The sequence below is a fragment of the Suncus etruscus genome, chromosome 3 (assembly GCF_024139225.1).
Source record: "Suncus etruscus isolate mSunEtr1 chromosome 3, mSunEtr1.pri.cur, whole genome shotgun sequence".
NCBI classification, from domain to species: Eukaryota; Metazoa; Chordata; class Mammalia; order Eulipotyphla; family Soricidae; genus Suncus; species Suncus etruscus.
In genome coordinates, this window is record NC_064850.1 from 101,153,224 (window position 1) to 101,173,586 (window position 20,363).

A 20,363-nucleotide genomic window follows, 5' to 3' on the forward strand; every position below is an offset into this window, starting at 1 on the left:
GAGTGCATATCCAGGAGTAAGTCCTTAACATCACCATATGTCACCCAAGAAAGAAAGAAAAAAAAGTCACTAAGCTATAGCAACTTAAATACAAAATATTGTGGTTGTTCCATTATACTAATATATGAGTGTAAATACTCAATTATTATATAGATTATTATCACAAATCTGCAGCAATTGAAACCAAACAACAGTCTTAATGTAAAAAGGTTTAATATTAAAAAGTTGATTGTCTATATGCTTGTGAATAAAAATAAGCAAGGCATTTTTGTATTTAAGAGGGGGACATGACAAGTAATTTTGTTGCATTATCCATTGCATGGCACATATTTATTTGTAGCTTTCAAAATCTGTAATACATGCCACTATAATTTAATATATTTATTATTTCTATAAGAAAGGTTTCATCATCATTTAGTCTTAATAATCAATACATCTTATCAGTCTACATTTTAAAATACTTCTTTTTGCTGAAGATTTAATTATTTTACAGGTAAAATTTAGAACATAAATATCTAAATTTTATGGTAAAAGAGATTTTTACAAGCACTGCAGCTAACAAGTTGCTGGCATCCTCGTGGCCTCCATACAACATTTTGTGGCCCTGCCCTAGAGGAATCTTTTTTTGTTTTGTTTTGTTTTAGTTGTTTGGGTCACACCCCCCAATGTTCAAGGCTTACTACTGACTTTGTACTCAATGATCACTCCGACGTTGCCTCCTGCGGCCCCCGGGTAAATTGAGTTTGAGACCCCTGATAGGGTCAAAAGACCCTCAAATTTCCTCAAATTAATATATATGTACATATATAAATATATATGAAGTACTGTAGGTAAACTGAAAAACATTGGAAAGCCTCAACAGTGGTAAAAGGAAATGCATCAGTGTGTTAGAAGTTAGGATGGAGGGAATCACTAATGAAATACAAATGGAAATCAGAGTGAAAAGAAGTAAATATAATTCCAGACAAGTAAAGTACTGTGTTAAGTGGTCAGTGGAACAGCATTTGTTATAGAAGTCCTGATAGAAGTACAAAGAACTACTTCTGAAGAAATTTTAGCTAAATATGCCACTAATATGAAGACTGAACCAGGTGCCTAGGTATAAGAAAATTTATCAAAATAAACCCACAGTTAAAATTATACCCATAGATACATGTGGGACCCTATGGGAAAACAACAACAACAACTTATATATATATATATATATATATATATATATATATATATATATATATATACACAAACATGCATACATTCATACTTCCAATCTAGATGGAGCTGGAAGCTATCATGCACAGTGAAGTGAGTCAAAGGTAAAAGAAAAAAATGTTCTTTCTCTTATATGGAGTATAAACAAACATAGTAATTAAATAAAAATCAGAAAACCACTGTATTCCTGAGAGTCTAGATAATAGAACATCTTCCAGCATGGATTGTTTCTGCCCCTTTTTAAGAATGCCAGTCTGGTATAAGATAATTCTGGTTCAGTTTCCCTGAAAATAAGCTTTCAGGTATCTATAGTCCTTTTTCGTATGCCTTTTTGGCAACATTGGTTTCAATAAATGGCGTTGAATTGAAGCCTGGAGACTGGTGGTGAGACACTGGCTCTGGTGTAAAGCAGTAACTGTTCTGAAGCCACAGTAACCTGACTTTAAAATGAAAAAAGAAAGAAAAGAAAGAAAGAAATGAACAAACAAAAACACTCAGTAATAGTTTTCAGTTTACTTAGAAATTAAACTTAAATTTGTGTAATTCTTTTTTACCAAAGTTTGTAAATGGAAACTGAGAAACGAAAGTAGCTACTAGTAGAAATGTTTTGTATTCATGAAGATAAGTATCTTTCTTTTTTGGAAAATCAATTGGTGTTAAGAAATAGCTGTAAACAAAAAGATTTGTAAATAATAGTAAAGTGGACGGGTAAAAAGGTGCTTATAGAATTGGCAGAAGAAAATATTTGCTTTTGAAACAAAATAAAATTTCTCTCAAGAAGAAGTGAGGGGGCAGGAGCAATGGTAAGATATATAGGACATTTGTCTTGTACAAAGCCAAACTTGATCTGACTCTTTATATCCCATACGGTTCTTGCAGTACCACCAGGTGGTATTCCTGAGTGCAGAGCCAGGAGTAACCCTTGAACATCACTGGGCATTGCCAAACAAACAAAATAGAAGTAAAGTGAATATATAAATGAACGTGGCCTATGGGGTGGGGCAGAAGATAACACAGTAGCTTAAGACACATGGCTGACCACAGTTCAAATATAGTTGCCATGGGAGTGTTTCTGATTATACCTTCTGTCTGTTGCAAGTAAAAAAGCATGATTGAGTGTTAGTTTCTTTTTTTTTCATATATTTTGTTGATATGTTAACGATATATTAAGCTATGCATATCTGGTGTTGATGTGATGACAAACACATATATATATTTATTTACCTGTATATAGTTATATTATTTGTATTAAATTTGTATTTATGTCTGGTATTTCATGATTTAAATATAAATAGCAAGGTCACCTGTTTATAGTGAGAAGTGTGTATCATAATAAGAAATATCCAAAATCAAATTTTTTTTTGGGTCACACCCGGCAGTGCTCAGGGGTTACTCCTGGCTGTTTGCTCAGAAATAGCTCCTGGCAGGCACGGGGGACCATATGGGACACTGGGATTCGAACCAACCACCTTTGGTCCTGGATCGGCTGCTTGCAAGGCAAACGCCGCTGTGCTATCTCTCTGGGCCCCCAAAATCAAATTTTTAAATATAAGTATAAAATGATATCTAATTGTTTACCCCAGCTTATTACTTTTCTCTTTTTCAAACAAAACCATGCATCTTGAACTAGCTAGTCCTGCCTCCAGTTAGGGGGGGAAATAAGGGAGACATCAAGACCAAACAGGTGCAAGACTACTAAGTAGTAGGTCAGATACAGAGGGGACCACATATTCTAGCCGCCCTGGGGGTGAGGGAAGAGGAAATGGGAGGGAGGACAAAAATGGAGGTATAGGGAAGACAATCTGGAGATGGGAACCCCCCTTGATTTTATGTAAATATGTACCTAAAATAATAATGTCAACAATATGTAAGCCATGATGATCAAAATAAAAATTATATTTAAAAAAATGATATCTAATTGTTAAGGTCAAGTGAATATCCTGAAAATAGAAAACTAATATAAAATTTTAAAGTGTGCTTATGCAATAATCTCATAATTAAAAATAGTAGTACAAGAATATCAGAATACATTTTAGCCATTTCTGATCTGAAGATTACTAAGTAGCTACATTAGGATGATTAATGTATAGGAAGTTTGGTAATGCTGGCAATAATTATAAAACATATAGAAATATAAAATTTATAAGGGAAGAAGGTAATAGAGTGCTAGACCAATTCAGAGAAAATATAATGATATTGAAGAAAGTATAGAAAACTTTTATTTTTATTTTATTTAATTTTTTTTTGTTTTTGGGCCACACTTGGCGGTGCTCAGGGGCTACTCCTGGCTGTCTGTTCAGAAATAGCTCCTGGCAGGCACAGGGGACCATATGGGATACTGGGATTCGAACCAACCACCTTTGGTCCTGGATCGGCTGCTTGCAAGGCAAATGCCGCTGTGCTATCTCTCCAGGCCCAAGTACAGAAAACTTTTGAAGAAGGAAAATTTTAATTTAATGTTTCTAGATGTTACTCATCTAGAAACTTTTGGTGTTAATTGTCTTTGTAGAGAATGTTCTTTTTTGTGGTTCGATTTTTTTATTTTTAGAGCAGGCTATGTTGTACATTAAAAAGATAATTGAAGCATGTTTAAAGGAATTGTTTATTGTTTATTTTTTAGATAAGAGGTTAGAAAATAAAGACCATGGACAAAATTTGAAAGCTGCCTCATTATTTATTTCTTTTTGGTCTCCATCTAGTGTTCAGGGTTTACCCTGTCTCTATGCTCAGGGATCACTTCTGATAATGTTTTGGGACCATATAATAAGTTGGGGGGAGGGGTATAATGGGGTGGCCATGGGCAAAACAAGTGTTTTAACCTTTGTACTGAGTCTCTAACCTGAAAGCTATTATTTTTTCATAAATAACTTTTGCTTCTTTTGTGGTTTTATTTTGTTTTTCTCTAAAACAGCCACACATGAAAGTAGTGTATCTGCCTATTTCCATGCTCTGTGTCAGTTGCCAGAGGGTGTATGGTTCACAAAACCGAAAATATTTACTATCTGGCTTTTGCATAAAAAAATAATGCAAACCTCTGTTTTTGTAGTAGTGAATGTCAATAGTGGATTAGGGGCGAGAGCTGTGCGATATTTGTATACTAATAAAGAGATTTCGTGATTTGAATGCGCATTCTTCCCACCCAGGCACCTCTCCATAACACTTGTATCCTATAAGGCACAGGCTTCTGGTAAAATTGTCACGTTTTCTATTCATTCGTTTTCTGCTTCCCCCAAACTTTAAATGCCATGTAACTTTCTTCTGTATATGTACATGTTTTTTTTATTAGTTGGCATGGAATATACACTGACAAAAATAAAATATATTAAAATAAAAATGCCTCTTGCAAAAGCACACTGAGATACACAAAAAAGGCTTGAGTGAACATTTCAGAAAGAAATGGGCATTATATAATGAATTAGTGTTAAACCATCATTGTCCAGAAACCCAACCATTAATAACTTTCATTGTGACTATATAAAAATAAAATTTAAAAATAAAAATACTAGAACAGAAAACAATCCTAATTTAATTGAACACAAGAAATTGAACACTAGTATAGATATGAGTCTAGATATTTTTTATCACCCTGCCCCCCCATTGTTTTATTCTTGTTTTTTGTTTCATATATAAAATCTTTATTTAAGCACCATAATTACAAGCATGATTATAGTTGGGTTTCAGTCATAAACAGAACACCCACTTCACCAGTGCAACATTTCCACCACCAATGCCCCAACCCCTTGTCCCTTCTCCCAACCCTGGCCTTTATTTGAGACAGGAATTCTATTTCTCTCACTCATTAAGATTGCCATGATAATTGTTAGTGTAGTCATTTCCCTAATTGCACCACTACTCTTTGTGGTGAACTTCATATTGTGACCTGGTCCTTCCAGCCCTCTTTCTATTGTCTCTGGAGTTATTAAAATAATGTCCTTAATTTTTCTTAATAGTCATTTATTCTTGATTCAGAACTGCATTGCTCAATTCCATCTCCTGGCTCTGTGCTTATGGATCACTCTTAGTTGTGCTCAGGATCCCATATGTACTGACAAAGTTTTGAATCAAGTTTGCCTGTCTCTAAGGAAAGAGCCTTAACCTCCATACTATCTATCCAACCCACTACCTATTTTGAGTTGAATAGTTATCAGAAGATAATGTTTGTAATATGGCTTTCATATCAGTGAATAAAGCATTAATTGGGATATTTAAGGAAAATCTATATAAAAGTACTTTTTACATAACTGACATCTAGTTAACAGTAATTTCCCCATCTTAAGTATTGTCCAATATAATTCAGAGTTAGATTAAAAATATTATTTTAACAAGATTAAAGAGTTGAATTAATCAAACCTATAAACAGCTACTATACATTGACAACAAACTTACTTGTTACATATATTTGTAATTAGTTGTATTTGTAAAAGAAAGAATTATATAGAAAATATTGTTCTGTTTTCTTGTAGTAAAATCTGATTTATTTACTGAATGATAACACATATATTATATAAACTAAATGCTATATTTGAGAACTTTCGATCATGTATAATGTAGTTTATTTGTTTCTTAAATACTTTTTATTTTATTTTCCTGTAATAAGTATGCTTTTTTCTAAAAACTATTCAAGAATTTAATAAAAATAGTTATGAATATAAAACAAATAAATAAAATTATATAAATCAATAAAAATATTGTGATGAAATTTATACAATAGAAATGGATATAAAATAAGAAGTATAAAAATTTAATAGAGTATTGGACTATGTAATAGAATGACAGCACACAATTTATGGAACACTTGAATGCTTTTGGAATAATTGGCATGCCTCCAAAGCATGGAAGTAGGAAGGGAAAAAGTTTAATTAGGACAAGCTAAGAGAACTGTTTGACTGTGTAATCAGAAATCACTGTACCAAAACTGAGACTGTGGTTTACAATTTACATTTGCCTTCTGTTTCCAGCAAATGGCAGTGAAGTTCATATAAGCAATGTGCGTTATGAAGACACTGGAGCATATACTTGTATCGCGAGGAATGAAGCAGGAGTGGATGAAGACATCTCCTCTCTTTTTGTGGAAGATTCTGCTAGAAAGACACGTATGTATTGAACATCTATTAACTTACTCCTTTAAACTTACTCCTTTAAAAATAAGTCATATTTAAGCTTTTTTTGGAAAAAGCAAAAAAAACTAAAAAATGTAAAAAGAACAATGAATTAAAAACAGCTGTTTACAATGGAAAGCAATAAATCTTGAATAATCAGCATATACTTGGGAATTGAAAAAAATACAAATTTTAATACAACACATGTTTTTATCAACCTTAAATAAACTCATTTAAGTTCTGTTTCATTTATTTCGCAAGAAGTTTAATGCTTTATTTAATTCCATTCCCGAACAATTTGATTAATTCAAAACATAACAAAATAGTCAAAGAATAACCTTCGTTTCACTAAGTTGTTATGTTTCTCTGTGTGTAAGCAGCATTGCAGTCAACACCATAAAGCAGTTAAGTCCATGTTTCTGGGACGAGCATTATTTCCACTTCATGGTGCTCATTTACTTAGCACTAGTCCTATCTTTTCAAAGAACTCTCAATTTCATCTTGATGAAAATACCTTGATCATCTTGTGTGGAAAGAGATATAAGAAAAATGGGTTTCTCTTTATAAACCAAATTTTACTTGGTGAAAAGGCTATGATTATAGGGAAATGTTTGAGGATAAATATGAATGAGATGGGTGTGTTAACGGTATGTATTTGGTTTAGTGGATTTGTTAGGAATTCAGAGGATTTTGATAACATGTATCATAATTTCTCTATAGACAACTAAAAATACTTTCTTCTTGATCCAAAAGTTCCTGAATGGGGTGTGTTTTGATATATTTGAAAGGACGGTACCTTACTCCTCAGTCTGATTTATGCTTTTTATTAATTGGAGATTTTGTAAGAGCTCTTATAATTTGAATATATTCTCCTTTGGTATGTGTGTATGTGTGTGTGTGCATGTGTGTGTGTTGTGTGTGTGTGTGAAAGAGGGAGAAGTCAGAGAGAGAGAGAGAGAGAGAGAGAGAGAGAGAGATTCGGGCCACATCAGGCAGTGGTCATGGGTATACACTCAGGAATCACTCCTGGTGGACTCGAAGGACCATAAGGAATGTCAGATATCCAATCAGGGTGCAAGGAAAGCACCTTACCTGCTGTACTACTGCTGCAGCCCAGGGCCATTTAATTCTTTAAGACTACTTTTGGAACAAAGTTAAAGTATTATTTCTAGAAATCTTTTCATTTCTAAATACATGACTAAATGTGGTATGAATGGATACAGTAACAAATGCCCAAGGAAAGGGAAACAAAGAACATAAAAACTGACGCCTGCCCAGTGGTTCCTGACTGTGAGAAACTGTGAGTGTTCCCTGTGTGTGTTTTTCCATTGTCCTGTCTCCTGAACATCTTGGGAGTGGGCCAAAAAGGGCCCAGAAAAATAGCTCTCCCAGAGGCTCCAGAAGAGCACAGCCACTCCACTTTGCTTCACGGCCATGCCCTCTTTCTAACCAATGAACCCCATCACAATGCAGAAAAAGATCACACTAAAAGTGTGACAATGGGGAAACCTCGCAGGCAAAGACCATGCACAGAGAATGAAGACAATAGCTTGGATGACATAAAACATTTCAAACATCTAATTAACCTCTCAGATAAGGAGTTAAAATAGAAATATGGAAGATGTTTGTAGAACTCAAAGAAAGCATAAATTAATCTGAACAGAACACAAAGACAGAAATCAGAAAACTCCAAACTGAAATAACAGATCTGATAAACATGGTAGCTCGACTGAAAAACTCAGTGGATGGCCTCTCCAGCAGGATAAAAACAGCTGAAGACAGAATCAGTGTGCTAGAAGGTGAGATGCCGAAAAACACAACACAGCAGAAGAAATTGGAAAAGAACCTTAAGACAAATGATCAGGCAATGAAAAAAGTACTCAAGGAATGTGAACAGATGAAAATAGAAGTCTTTGATAAACTCAACAGAAAAATCATAAGAATCATTGCAGTCCCAGAAGCCCAGGTAGGAGATCTCCAGGAAAAATCAACTGTCAAAGACATCATCAAAGAGATACTCCCAGAGTGAAAGACTACATGCAATCAAATCCTGCGTGCCCGAAGAGTACCAGCTTAAAGAGATCCAAAGAAAAACACCCCAAGACACATCCTCGTTACGATGACAAATCCCACAGATAGAGATAGAATACTGAAAGAAGAAAGATCAAAGAGGGAAATTACAATCAAAGGAGCATCCCTAAGACTTACAGCAGACATGTCACAAGAAACTCTGAAGGCCAGAAGACAGTGGTGGGATATTGTGACAAAGCTGAATGAAATGGATGCCTCACCGAGAATACTGCACCCAGCCCGACTCACGGTCAGGTTTGAAGGAAAGATACATAGCTTCATGGATAAACAACAGCTCAGAAACTGCACAGATAAAAAAAAAACCAACCTTAAAGGAAAAACTGAAAGGTCTACTTTAAGACAAGACAGACCAACAAACTCAGCAAACTTATCTACAAAGATGACATTAAATCCTATGACAATCATCTCCCTCAAAGTCAATGGACTAAATTCACAGAGTGGCAAAATGGGTCAAAAAGATAATACAACTTTGTGCTGCCTACAAGAAATGCACCTGAATAATCAGAACAAACATAGACTCAAAATCAAAGGCTGGAGGAAAACCATCCAATCAAACAACACCCTTAAAAAAGCTGGGGTGGCCATATTAATATCTGATGACATCAACTTTATATGCAGAAAAGTTGTAAGGGACAAAGATGGACACTATGTACTAATCAAGGGATATGTGCAACAGGAAGAAACCAGATGATTAAACATATATGCACCCAATGAGAGACCAGCAAATTATCTTATAAAATTACTGACAAATCTAAAAGAAGATATCAATAAAAACACAATAATTGTGGGAAACCTCAACATGGCCGTATCAATACTTGATAGGTCAACCAGTCTGAAACCCAACAAAAACATACTAGCCCTAAAAAGAGTAATGGAAGAAAGAGGACTACTAGATATATATAGGACACTCCATCCCAAAAAACCTGGATACACTTTCTTCTCCAATGTACATGGATCATTCTCCAGGATAGACTACATGCTGTCACATAAAACATATCTTCATAAAATCAAGAGGATAGAAATCTTGTAGGCTACCTTTGTTGACCACAAGGCTCTGAAATTAGATGTGAAATACAAAGGCACACAGAAGAAAAACTTTAATTGAATTGAAATTAAACAGCCTGCTACTGAACAACCAATGGGTCGAAATGAAATCAAAGAGGAAATCAAAACTTTTCTAGAAACAAATGATAATAAAGACACAAACTGCCAAAATCTATGGGACACAGCAAAAGCAATCCTGAGAGAAAAATTTATACCTTTACAAGCACACATCAGGAAGGAAGAAGGGACATACGTGAATAACTTAATGATGCAGCTCATAAAATTAGAAAATGACCAGAAAAGGAACCAAAAATAGGGAGACAGAAGGAAATAACAAAACTGAAAGCAGATATCAATGAAGTGGAAAACCAAAAAACAATTGGAAAGATCAATGAAAGCAGAAGTTGTTCTTTGAAAAAATAAACAAGATTGATAGACCATTGGAAACACTCACAAAGAGAGAGAGAGAGAGAGAGAGAGAAACCTGATAACCCATATTAGAAATGAAAAGGGGGAGATCATGACAGATATTGCAAAGATCCAAAGGGTAATCAGAAACTACTTTGAGAAACTTTATGCTACTAAACATGAGAACCTAGAAGAAATGGATAAATTCTTGAACACTTATAACCTTTCACAGTTAAGTAAGGAGGATGTAGCATATTTAAACACCCCCATCATTATTGAGGAATTGAAACTGTAATCAAACATCTGCTCAAAAAGAAAATACCAGGCCCTGATGGATTTACTAATAAATTCTTTCAAACATTTTAAGAGGAGCTACTACCAATCCTAGCCAGGCTCTTCCATAAAATTGAAAAAATGGGAACACTCCCAAACAGCTTTTATGAAGCCACATTGCCTTGATACCAAGACCAGACAGAGATGATGCCAAAAAAGAAAATTACAGACCAATATCCCTGATGAATGAGATGCAAAGATCTTCAACAAAATCCTGGCAAACAGGATCCAATGCATCATCAAGAAGATCATACACTATGACCAAGTAGGTTTCATCCAAGGAAAGCAAGAATGGTTTAACATCCGTAAATCTGTCAATATCATACACAACATCAACAACAAGAAAATTAAAAATCATATGATCAAAAAAATAAATAAAAAGAAAATAAATAAAGAGAAAAATCACATGATCATATCAATAGACTCCGAGAAAGCATTTGATAAGGTCCAACACCCATTCTTGATCAAAACTCACATCAAGATTGGAATGGAAGGAATCTTTCTCAATCTAGATAAAGCCATCTACCACAAGCCAATGGCAAATATTATCCTCAACGAAAAAAAAACTAAAAGCCTTTCCTCTAAATTCTGGTACAAGACAAGGCTGTCTTCTCTCACCTCTCCTCTTCAACATAGTACTGGAAGTGCTTGCTATAGTGATCAGGCAAGAAAAAGATATCAAGGAAATCCAGATAGGAAAGGAAGAAGTCAATGTCTCACTGTTTGCAGATTACATGATACTCTACTTAGAAAACCCTAAAGACTCTACCAAAAAGCTTTTAGAAACAATAGACTTATATAGCAAGGTGGCAGGCTACATAATTAACACAGAGAACTCAATGGCCTTTTAATACACCAATAATGATAGGGAAGAGATGGACATCAAGAAGGCAATCCCATTCACATTAGTACCACACAAACTCAAATATCTTGGAGTCAAGGTGACCAAAGAAGTGAAGGACCTATACAAAGAAAACTATAAAGCCCTGCTCCAAGAAATAAGAAAGGACACACAGAAATGGAAACATATACTCTACTCATGGATTGGCAGGATTAACATCATTAAAATGGCAATACTCTCCAAAGCATTGTACAGATTTAATGTGATCCCCTTAAAAATACCCATGACATTCTTCAAAGAAGTGGATCAAACACTTATGAAGTTCATCTGGAACAATAAACAACCTCGTATACCTAAAGCACTCCTAGAAAAAAGGAAAATGGGAGGCATTATTTTCTACAACTTTAAACTGGACTACAAAGCAATAGTTATCAAAACAGCATGGTATTGGAATAAAGACAGACCCTCAGATCAGTGGAATAAACTTGAGTCTCAGTCAATGTTCCCCAGACATACAATCACCTAATTTGTGACAAAAGAGCAAGAAATCCAAAGTGGAGCAGGGAAAACCTCTTCAACAAGTGGTGCTGGCAGAACTGGTTAGTGACTTGCAAAAAAGTGAACATAGACCCATAGTTAACATCATGTACGAAGGTAAAATCCAAATGGATTAAAGACCTTGATATCAGACCTGATACCATAAGGTATATAGAACAACATGTAGGTAAAACATTCCATTGAGACTAAAGGCATCTTCAAGGAGGAAACTGCACTCTCCAAACAAGAGGAAGCAGGTATCAACAGATGGGAATACATTAAGCTGAGAAGCTTCTGCATCTCAAAAGAAATAGTGCCCAGGATATAAGAGCCACCCACCATGTGTGAGAAACTATTCACCCAATACCATCAGATAAAGCGCTAACATCCCAAATATACAGTGCACTGACAGAACTTTACAAGAAAAAAACATCTAATTCCATCAAAAAATGAAGAGAAGTATTGAACAGACACTTTGTTAAAAAAGGAAATACAAATGGCCAAAAGGCACATGAAAAAATACTCCTCATTACTAATTGTCACAGAGATGCAAATCAAAACAATGATGAGATAACATCTCACACCACAGAGATTGGCACACATCATAAAGAATGAGAACAATCAATGCTGGTAGGGATGTGGAGAGAAAGGAACTCTTATCCACTTCGGTGGGAATGCCGTCTAGTCCAACCTTATGGAAGGCGATATGGAGATTCTTCCAAAATCTGGAAATTGAGCTCCCATTTAACCCAGCTATTCCACTCCTAGGGATATACCCTAAGAACACAAGAATACAACACAAAAAACCCTTTCTCATACCTATATTTATTGCAGCACTATTCACAATAGCCAGGCTCTGGAAACAGCCAAGATACCCTTCAACAGATGAACGGCTAAAGAAACTGTGGTACGTATACACAAATGAATATTATGCAGCTGTCAGGAGAGATGAAGTCATGAAATTTTCCTATACATGGATGTACATGGAATCTATCATGCTGAGTGAAATAAGTCAGAGGGAGAGAGAGATGCAGAATAGTCTCACTCATCTATGGGTTTTAAGAAAAATAAAACTCATTTTTGCAACAATCCTCAGAGACAATGAGAGGAGGGCTGGAACTTCCAGCTCACTCTATGAAGCTCACCAGAAAGAGTGGTGAGTGTTGTTATAAAAATAATTACACTGAGAACCACCATAATCATGTGAATGAATGAGGGAATTTGAAAGCCTGTCTAGAATACAGGTGGGGTGGAGTGAGATGGAGGGAGATTTGGGACATTGGTGGTGGGAATGTTGCACTGTTGAAGGGGGGTGTTCTTTACGTGACTGAAACCTATTTGTAATTATTTGTAATCAAGATGATTAAATAAAGAAAAAAGTTTAATAAAATAAAACAACTACTAAAAGTATTTTCTCTTATAAATATTATAAATTTTTATAATTTTATATTATATAATTTCATATTATAATTTTGCATATCTCTTTTTTTTTGGTTTTTGGGTCACACCCATTTGATGCTCAGGGGTTACTCCTGGCTATGCGCTCAGAAATCGCCTCTGGCTTGGGGGGACTATATGGGATGCCGGGGGATTGAACCGTGGTCCATCCTATGCTAGTGCTTGCAAGGTAGACACCTTACCTCTAGCATCACCTTCCCAGCCCCTTAGTTTTGTATATCTTATACATATTATATATTTTTAAAATGTCTGTAACACTGCATGATGCAGTTTTATATGAGTATTAAAATCTACTTCTGGACATATGGCATTGGTTCACAAATGTAAATTCAGTTCTACCTTTCACCATACATTTGAACACTTTTATGTAATTTACTTTCCCTTTTCAAAAAAAGAAAGAACATGAAAACTGATCTTGTTAGGTAACATGCACTTAGTATGGAGATCAATGCAATATAAGATAGAAAGAAGCACTAATCATGGTGGATAGGAATTTTTAATAAATTTATTAAATTAAAATGTATTATAGCTAACATAACTGGTCATAATGTATTTGTTTCAGGATGACAGGAAGTAAAGTTATCAAAAAATGTAAAGAAATTAGGAGATATAAGAAAATAAAGAGAATTGAAAAAAGAAAAGCAGAGTTTATTAGCAGTTATATTCATGACAATTATTATATCACCAATAAAGTTGTTAATACAATAGCAGAAGCTTTAGTATACTCTTTTTTATTTTTAAAAGTAGTATATGGACTAGACAAAAAAAGATGTGTGTGTGAGTGTGTGTGTGTGTGTGTGTGTGTGTGTGTGTGTGATGGCAGTGTGTGGCAGTAGTTGTTATTTGCACAGGCACAGCAAAATATGAGAGAAATTGGAAGGAGAAACCTTTGGCCTAAAATAGGGAGACCTCACCCCTGAAATATTTTGGCATAAGACCAACTTCAGGCTCCAGGCCTACTAGATTGTAAAACCCCTTAGATATTTTCTGTGGTCCAAGTAACAGTTGTTGCTGTCGGATTTCTGTATTTATAAATCCTGGTTTTTTTGTACAGGCCCTATGTTGAAGGTTGAGAGGTGCATAGCATCTTCTGGTTTCATCTCACCATTAAGTAGCATTGCAGAGAATTCTGCCCTAAAAGCAGACTCTTGCTGTTCCTAGAATGTCATGGTGTCATAAGTACTATCTTTGGAATAAGTCAGTGTCATGGCAGTAGTGAAGCCTTCCTAGTTAAGAGTTCTTATTCCTGGGGCTGGGCGGTGGCGCTAGCGGTAAGGTGCCTGCCTTGCCTGCGCTAGCCTTGGATGGACCGCGGTTCGATCCCCCGGTGTCCCATATGGTCCCCCAAGCCAGGAGCAACTTCTGAGCGCATAGCCAGGAGTAACTCCTGAGCGTCACCGGGTGTGGCCCAAAAACCAAAAAAAAAAAAAAAAAAAAAGAGTTCTTATTCCTGGTGATGGTGTAGAAAACCATGTTTGTTTCCACATATGCTGTACACTGTTCAGGGGTGAATTGTCAATGTCCAATCAGCTGAAATCTAAGCCAAGTCACTATGCCAAGTGTTCAGGGTGTAAGGTCCCATTGCAGTTTAAAATGTTGAAGTGTTCTTATCTGTAATAGATAAGAACTTGTTTGCATATGTAATCTTTTTCCATTTTAATGTACCTATGCGGAAAAAAGGAACAATGCCACAAGGTATTACTGGTGCATATGGCAGTGGAGGTATCAAGACAAACAATCCTCATAACCTTTTACTTACATGGCCTCTAGACAAAGACTTGTCTACTAGAATTCTATACTAAACGAATCCCGAAAATGGGGGAATTGCCTCTACATGAGAAGATATTCGGTCACAGTTATGCTTATTAAAGAATGTAACTAAAGAGATATTCAAAGGAGATTTATATGTCCTTCTTAAGTCTTTTGAAATAGGCAGGGAAGGGGCAACATCCAGATCGCAGCTTCAACCTGTGAGTTGTCTTTTTGGAGTCCCAGCAGTCACATATCAGGAAGTATCCTCAAGCGGGGTGCTTCTCAGCCACCGAATATGGTTGCAAGCAAAAGTCCACAATAGAGGGATGTGAAGAAAGAGGAAGCAGCAGCTGTGTGTTTTTTTTTTTTTATCATATAAAGAATCTATATTTTCATTTGGGGAACTGGTTGACATCTGGCTGGGGTGGGAAGAATGTTCTACTTTGTGAGGAGTTAAGCACATGGAGTATATCCATCGAGTCTTGGGCATTCGTTTCGTTTTGTAGGAGCAATGTAAAATCATGAGCATTTTCGTGCCCGCGCGTTTTGGGAAATGAGGACTGATGAGAAAGGACCCCAGTGTAAGAAGTTCACTTGCACAGCCCAGTTTATGCCCAGTGGCAGGAGTTACTTGTTTCCTTCTCCCACAGCCACGGGACCTAGCTCTCCTGCCTTGCTGAGAAGGCCTGACTTGGGAGTCCCATATTCCTGCTATGGAAGGAATTTTAACTGGGAGGAACCGTTGGTGCTTCACACATGTCACACCATGTGTGAAGTCCTGTCAGCAACTGTACTGTCAACCACAAAGCAGAATCTTACTTAAAAAAAAAAAAAAAAGAAAGAAAAGAAAAATAAAGAAAATACTTCTCATAATAGCAGGTTGGAGGGTGGGAGGCAAACGGGGTTGGGGCATTTGTGGAGGGAAGTGAACACTTCGTAATTTCACATGACTAAGTAATTTTTTTTTTCAATTTAAAACAGGATATCTTTATATTTGGTCTGCTAGGTTATTGTCTTTATAAATTAATATTATTATTACAAATTAAACAAAATTATTATAAATTATTATTTTGAATATTCTTAATATAAAACTTTACATGGTTCAGACTTCTGCAAAATGCCAATTTGCAACCCATTTTTATTAGAAATTTATTTAAGTGACTGGAATAATTAAAAAATAGTTTGTTCATGGTGGTGCCATTTTTAAGATTGTCATTTCAATGTTGTATTCTGATTTTATTTTGATCTGAAATTATTTAATTACTTAAGTACTTACAACAATGAATCTCTATCAGTTTTAAATTTGAAGAAAATTTTAGAGAATAAATAAATAAAATTCTATTTATATATGTAGTCATAAATGTATTTATTTACTTATAGATAATTTTTAAAAACAAATCACTATATATAACATGTGACTTAAAAATAATGGCAAGGGCCAGAGTGAAAGCACAGTGGTTGGACGTTTGCTTTGCACTTGGCCAACCTGAAATGGACCTGGTTTGATCCGCGGCATCCCATATTGTTCCCCAAGTATGTCAGGAGCAATTTCTCAGCATAGATCCAGGATAACCTCTGAACACAATATTTATTATCTGCAATAGAAATAAATTCTAATTCACTAGAAATATCTTTGCAGATGTTTTATGTAACCACCACAGTTCTAAATTAAAGTAGATCTTACTCTGTCTAATGTTAATTTTCTGAAAATAATTACTTGCTGTAAGCATTAAAAATTAATTTCTAAAAAGTCTAATGCAATCAGTAATAGGAACTAGAGAATTTCTCAGATAAACCATAGACAGATATAAATGTAGAAATAGAGGCAGGAATGGAGATACAGGTAGCTTAAGAAAAAAGGAAAAAAAGAAAGAGAAAGAAAGAAAGGAAGGAAGGAAGGAAGGAAGGAAGGAAGGAAGGAAGGAAGGAAGGAAGGAAGGAAGGAAGGAAGGAAGGAAGGAAGGAAGGAAGGAAGGAAGGAAGGAAGGAAGGAAGGAAGGAAGGAAGGAAGGAAGGAAGGAAGGAAGGAAGGAAGGAAGGAAGGAAAGAGCAAGAAAGAGAAAGAAAGCAAGAAAGAAAGTAGAGAGATGAGTCTATTGATCTCTATTTTTCTATATTTATATGTTTAATATGCAATACATTTTTCTCTTGGTGCTTAAAATGTTGATTTAGATTTTAAAATTTACATTTTTCCTTTAAAACAGCCATTGTTATTTTAAATAAAGGTCACCTTTATTTATTTATATATTTTGCCAGAGTCAAAGTAAAAGATATACATTTTTGGCCCTTATTCTCACCTCTTTATAATGCAATTATATATATATATATATATATTTCTAAAATGTACTGTTCTCTTGTTTTCCTTTTAAATATGCAGAAAAAGATATTAAATTTCATGAAGGCAGCAATAAAAAGGGAGAGAGTTTTAAAACTTTTGTGTTAAATGACACAATACATTGTTTAGCTTCAGCATCACAGTAATCATCAGGCTATATTTTTACATAATGCTGCTCTCAAAGCTGTATTTTGTTCTCACATTTATTTCCCAGAGTACTGTTGTAAGAACAATTCATGCAAAAATATTATATGGCAAAAGAGCTGATGTCTGTTTGTACCCTAATCTTTGAATCTGTAAGCCTTGAGTTACAGTGCCCAACTGTCATCGAACCTAACTAAAAGTTTTCTCATGTGACAAATAGAACCAAAAGAAAGTGCTTCAAAATAATATACTATACAGTTACATTAGAAGTAGGCTTTGACAGTTAATATTTAATGATATGGTGTACAGAAAAATGTAAATGCAAAGAAGATCAGAAATAGGCCACAGGGGATCATGTTGTGCTTCTAATAGAAAATAGAAGATAATAAGAATTTTGTGAGGGGGCTTTAGATAAAGACAGAAGGCTATTTATTTGAAAATATCTTGACCATAGCATAAGTACTTGTTACATTGTCTCTCCCAAGAGGAGTCAACTTTCAGATGATTATAATTTATTTTCAGGATTAATGTAAATAAAAAGCAGTCTGAATACAGGATGCTATAAAAAGATTTTAAGCTACTGGCTGCATGAAGCACTGAGAATAGATTAAATCACACATTGCCAATATTTTAGTAAGGAATATGATCAATCAAGCTCCTGGCAGATAATGGGAAATAATGTCTAAAGATACTATAATAGCATACACATATATTCTTTCCATTGTCATATATAATATGTTTTAAATTTAGGTACTATAATAATTCTCACTTCAGAAACAAGTAATAAGTTAAAATTAGTTAACTTTATGAATTAAAATCTAACATAGTACTACTTAATGGAAAATTTAAATGAGGTAACTCTACCAGATTCCTTTAATAAATATAATCCGAATATGTTGATATTAGATAAAAATGCAATGAGTATACTTAATAAAAAACAGAATTATAACTATAGTAAAGTATAGTCATATGTTCCTACATATTCAAAAACTTACACAAATGTATAAGAAATGTTTGTTTATTTTAAAATTATAATAATATTAAAGAAGTTAAAGTATGATTTTTTTACATATATGGAAATTTGCCTACATAAGTGTAAACTTCTAGGAAATTCTATTCACATCCTACCTCCTAAAAGATCTTCTACTGAGTTTTATAGTGATTATTTTTGCTTTGGTTATTATATTGGTTTGATAAATTGTGAAATTATCTTTCACTTGCTTTCCTATCTCATTAAGAATCTATATCAAGTTCTATATATTAGCCCCACATGACACAACTACATTTTGTCTGTGGCAGAGAAGTATTTTACTGAGATATCCATCTATGTCTATCTACATTTATATCTATCTGTTGTATATCAATGCTTTATCCAGTTATTGATAAGCAAGGTTTTGCTATTGTAACTAATGTTGCTTTGAACTTTGTTGTACAAATATCTTTTCTTTCCAGTGTTTCCCTATAAGTCAGATAAATTCCTAGAAAGGGTATCAAAGAATCTATTTATATTTATATCTATATTTCATTTAGAAGCTCAATAAAACTATTATCTCTAAGAGGCATTTATATATTAGCAAACTTTTGAAAAAATACTTGTTATTAGCTAGGCCAAGAGTATAGTTGAAAGGGTTTTTGAATTGCATAGGGCCAAGTAGTGTTAATCTCTATCTCCACTTACTGTTGAGCCCTTCTCGAAGATACCCCTAAACGCAGATCTGAGAGTAGGCCTTGAGGACGAGAGGGTACATACTTCCCCAAACTAATGTAACTATTTAATAAAATTTATGTTAAGATTGCGTTTGATAAGAACTTAGTGCATTGTGAAATTCTAATGAATCACAAATTCTAATGTTTCTGCTTTCCATTTGCCCCATTGCATTGTTGCATCTGACACAGTGAAATGTGCGATAAGAATGTTTATTTATTGATCCAAAAAAAGTTAACGTGTTATAACTTGTGTGAAATATATAAGCATATAATGTTGATTTTAATTCACTGTTTATGTATATTATCAAATAAAAATTAAACAGCATGTTGTGTTATCTGATGTCATAGCTACAGTTATCTGACCATAGTTACAGTTATCTGACATAGTTACAGCAATCAATGTATTTGGGATTCTTTTGGGTTGCAAAAAAAGATTCAAAGCTTCCATATTTTGCTTTATTACTAAAATTTTATAAGGTATTATTGTACAACTTCATTTAATAGATTTGCATCATCTTCTCTATCATAAAGTGAATTTTCCTAATTTACTTACGTTCATTTTGATGATATTTTATGGATATTACCTTAGTCTTGCATAATAAATTTGTGATAGTGCTAAGTTTGTGATAGTGCTAAGTATAAAATTGATATAACACATAAAATGTATACTCTAATATTTTGTTAAGATTTTTAGGAAAAAAAGTAAAAACTTACTATGAGAATCCATAGTTCCAGAAATCTTTTTTCAAATAACTATGTACAAAGTTCCTTCCTTCCTTCTTGCCTTTTCTTTATTTTCCTTTCTTTCTTTCTTTTTTTTTCTTTCTTTCTTTCTTTCTTTCTTTCTTTCTTTCTTTCTTTCTTTCTTTCTTTCTTTCTTTCTTTCTTTCTTTCTTTCTTTCTTTCTTTCTTTCTTTCTTTCTCTTTCTTTCTTTCTTTCTTTTTCTTTCTTTCTCTTTCTTTCTTTCTTTCTTCCTTTCTTTCTTTCTTTCTTTCTTTCGTTCTTTCTTTCTTTCTTTCTCTCTGTCTTTCATTTCTTTATTTCTTTATTTCTTTCTTTCTTTCTTTCTTTGTTTATTTCTTTCTTTCTTTCTTTCTTTATTTATTTCTATCGTTCTTTAATTCTATATTTCTTTCTTTCTTTCTTTCTTTCTTTCTTTCTTTCTTTCTTTCTTTCTTTCTTTCTTTCTTTCTTTCTTTCTTTCTTTCTTTCTTTCTTTCTTTCTTCTTTCTTTCTCTTTCTCTTTCATTCTTTCTTTCTTTCTTTTTCTTTGATTCTTTCTTTCTCCTTTCTTTATTTCTTTTTCTTTTTTAATAATATGTTTATTTAAGAACCATGATTACAAACATATTTGTAGTTTGGTTAAAGTCATAAAAAGAACACCCCCATTCATCAGTACTACAT

At 34.1% G+C, this 20,363-nt stretch overlaps 1 protein-coding gene across 2 annotated transcripts in view; it reads left to right on the top strand.

Annotated features, from left to right (window-relative positions):
* FSTL5 (follistatin like 5) overlaps nucleotides 1–20,363 on the top strand; it is a 648,108-nt gene that overhangs the window by 493,449 nt on the left and 134,296 nt on the right. For both annotated transcript variants that reach the window (XM_049770233.1, XM_049770234.1), the window contains exon 9: nucleotides 6,168–6,302. In XM_049770233.1, coding sequence (XP_049626190.1) covers nucleotides 6,168–6,302 — 135 coding nt within the window. The remainder of the gene's footprint in view (nucleotides 1–6,167; nucleotides 6,303–20,363) is intronic.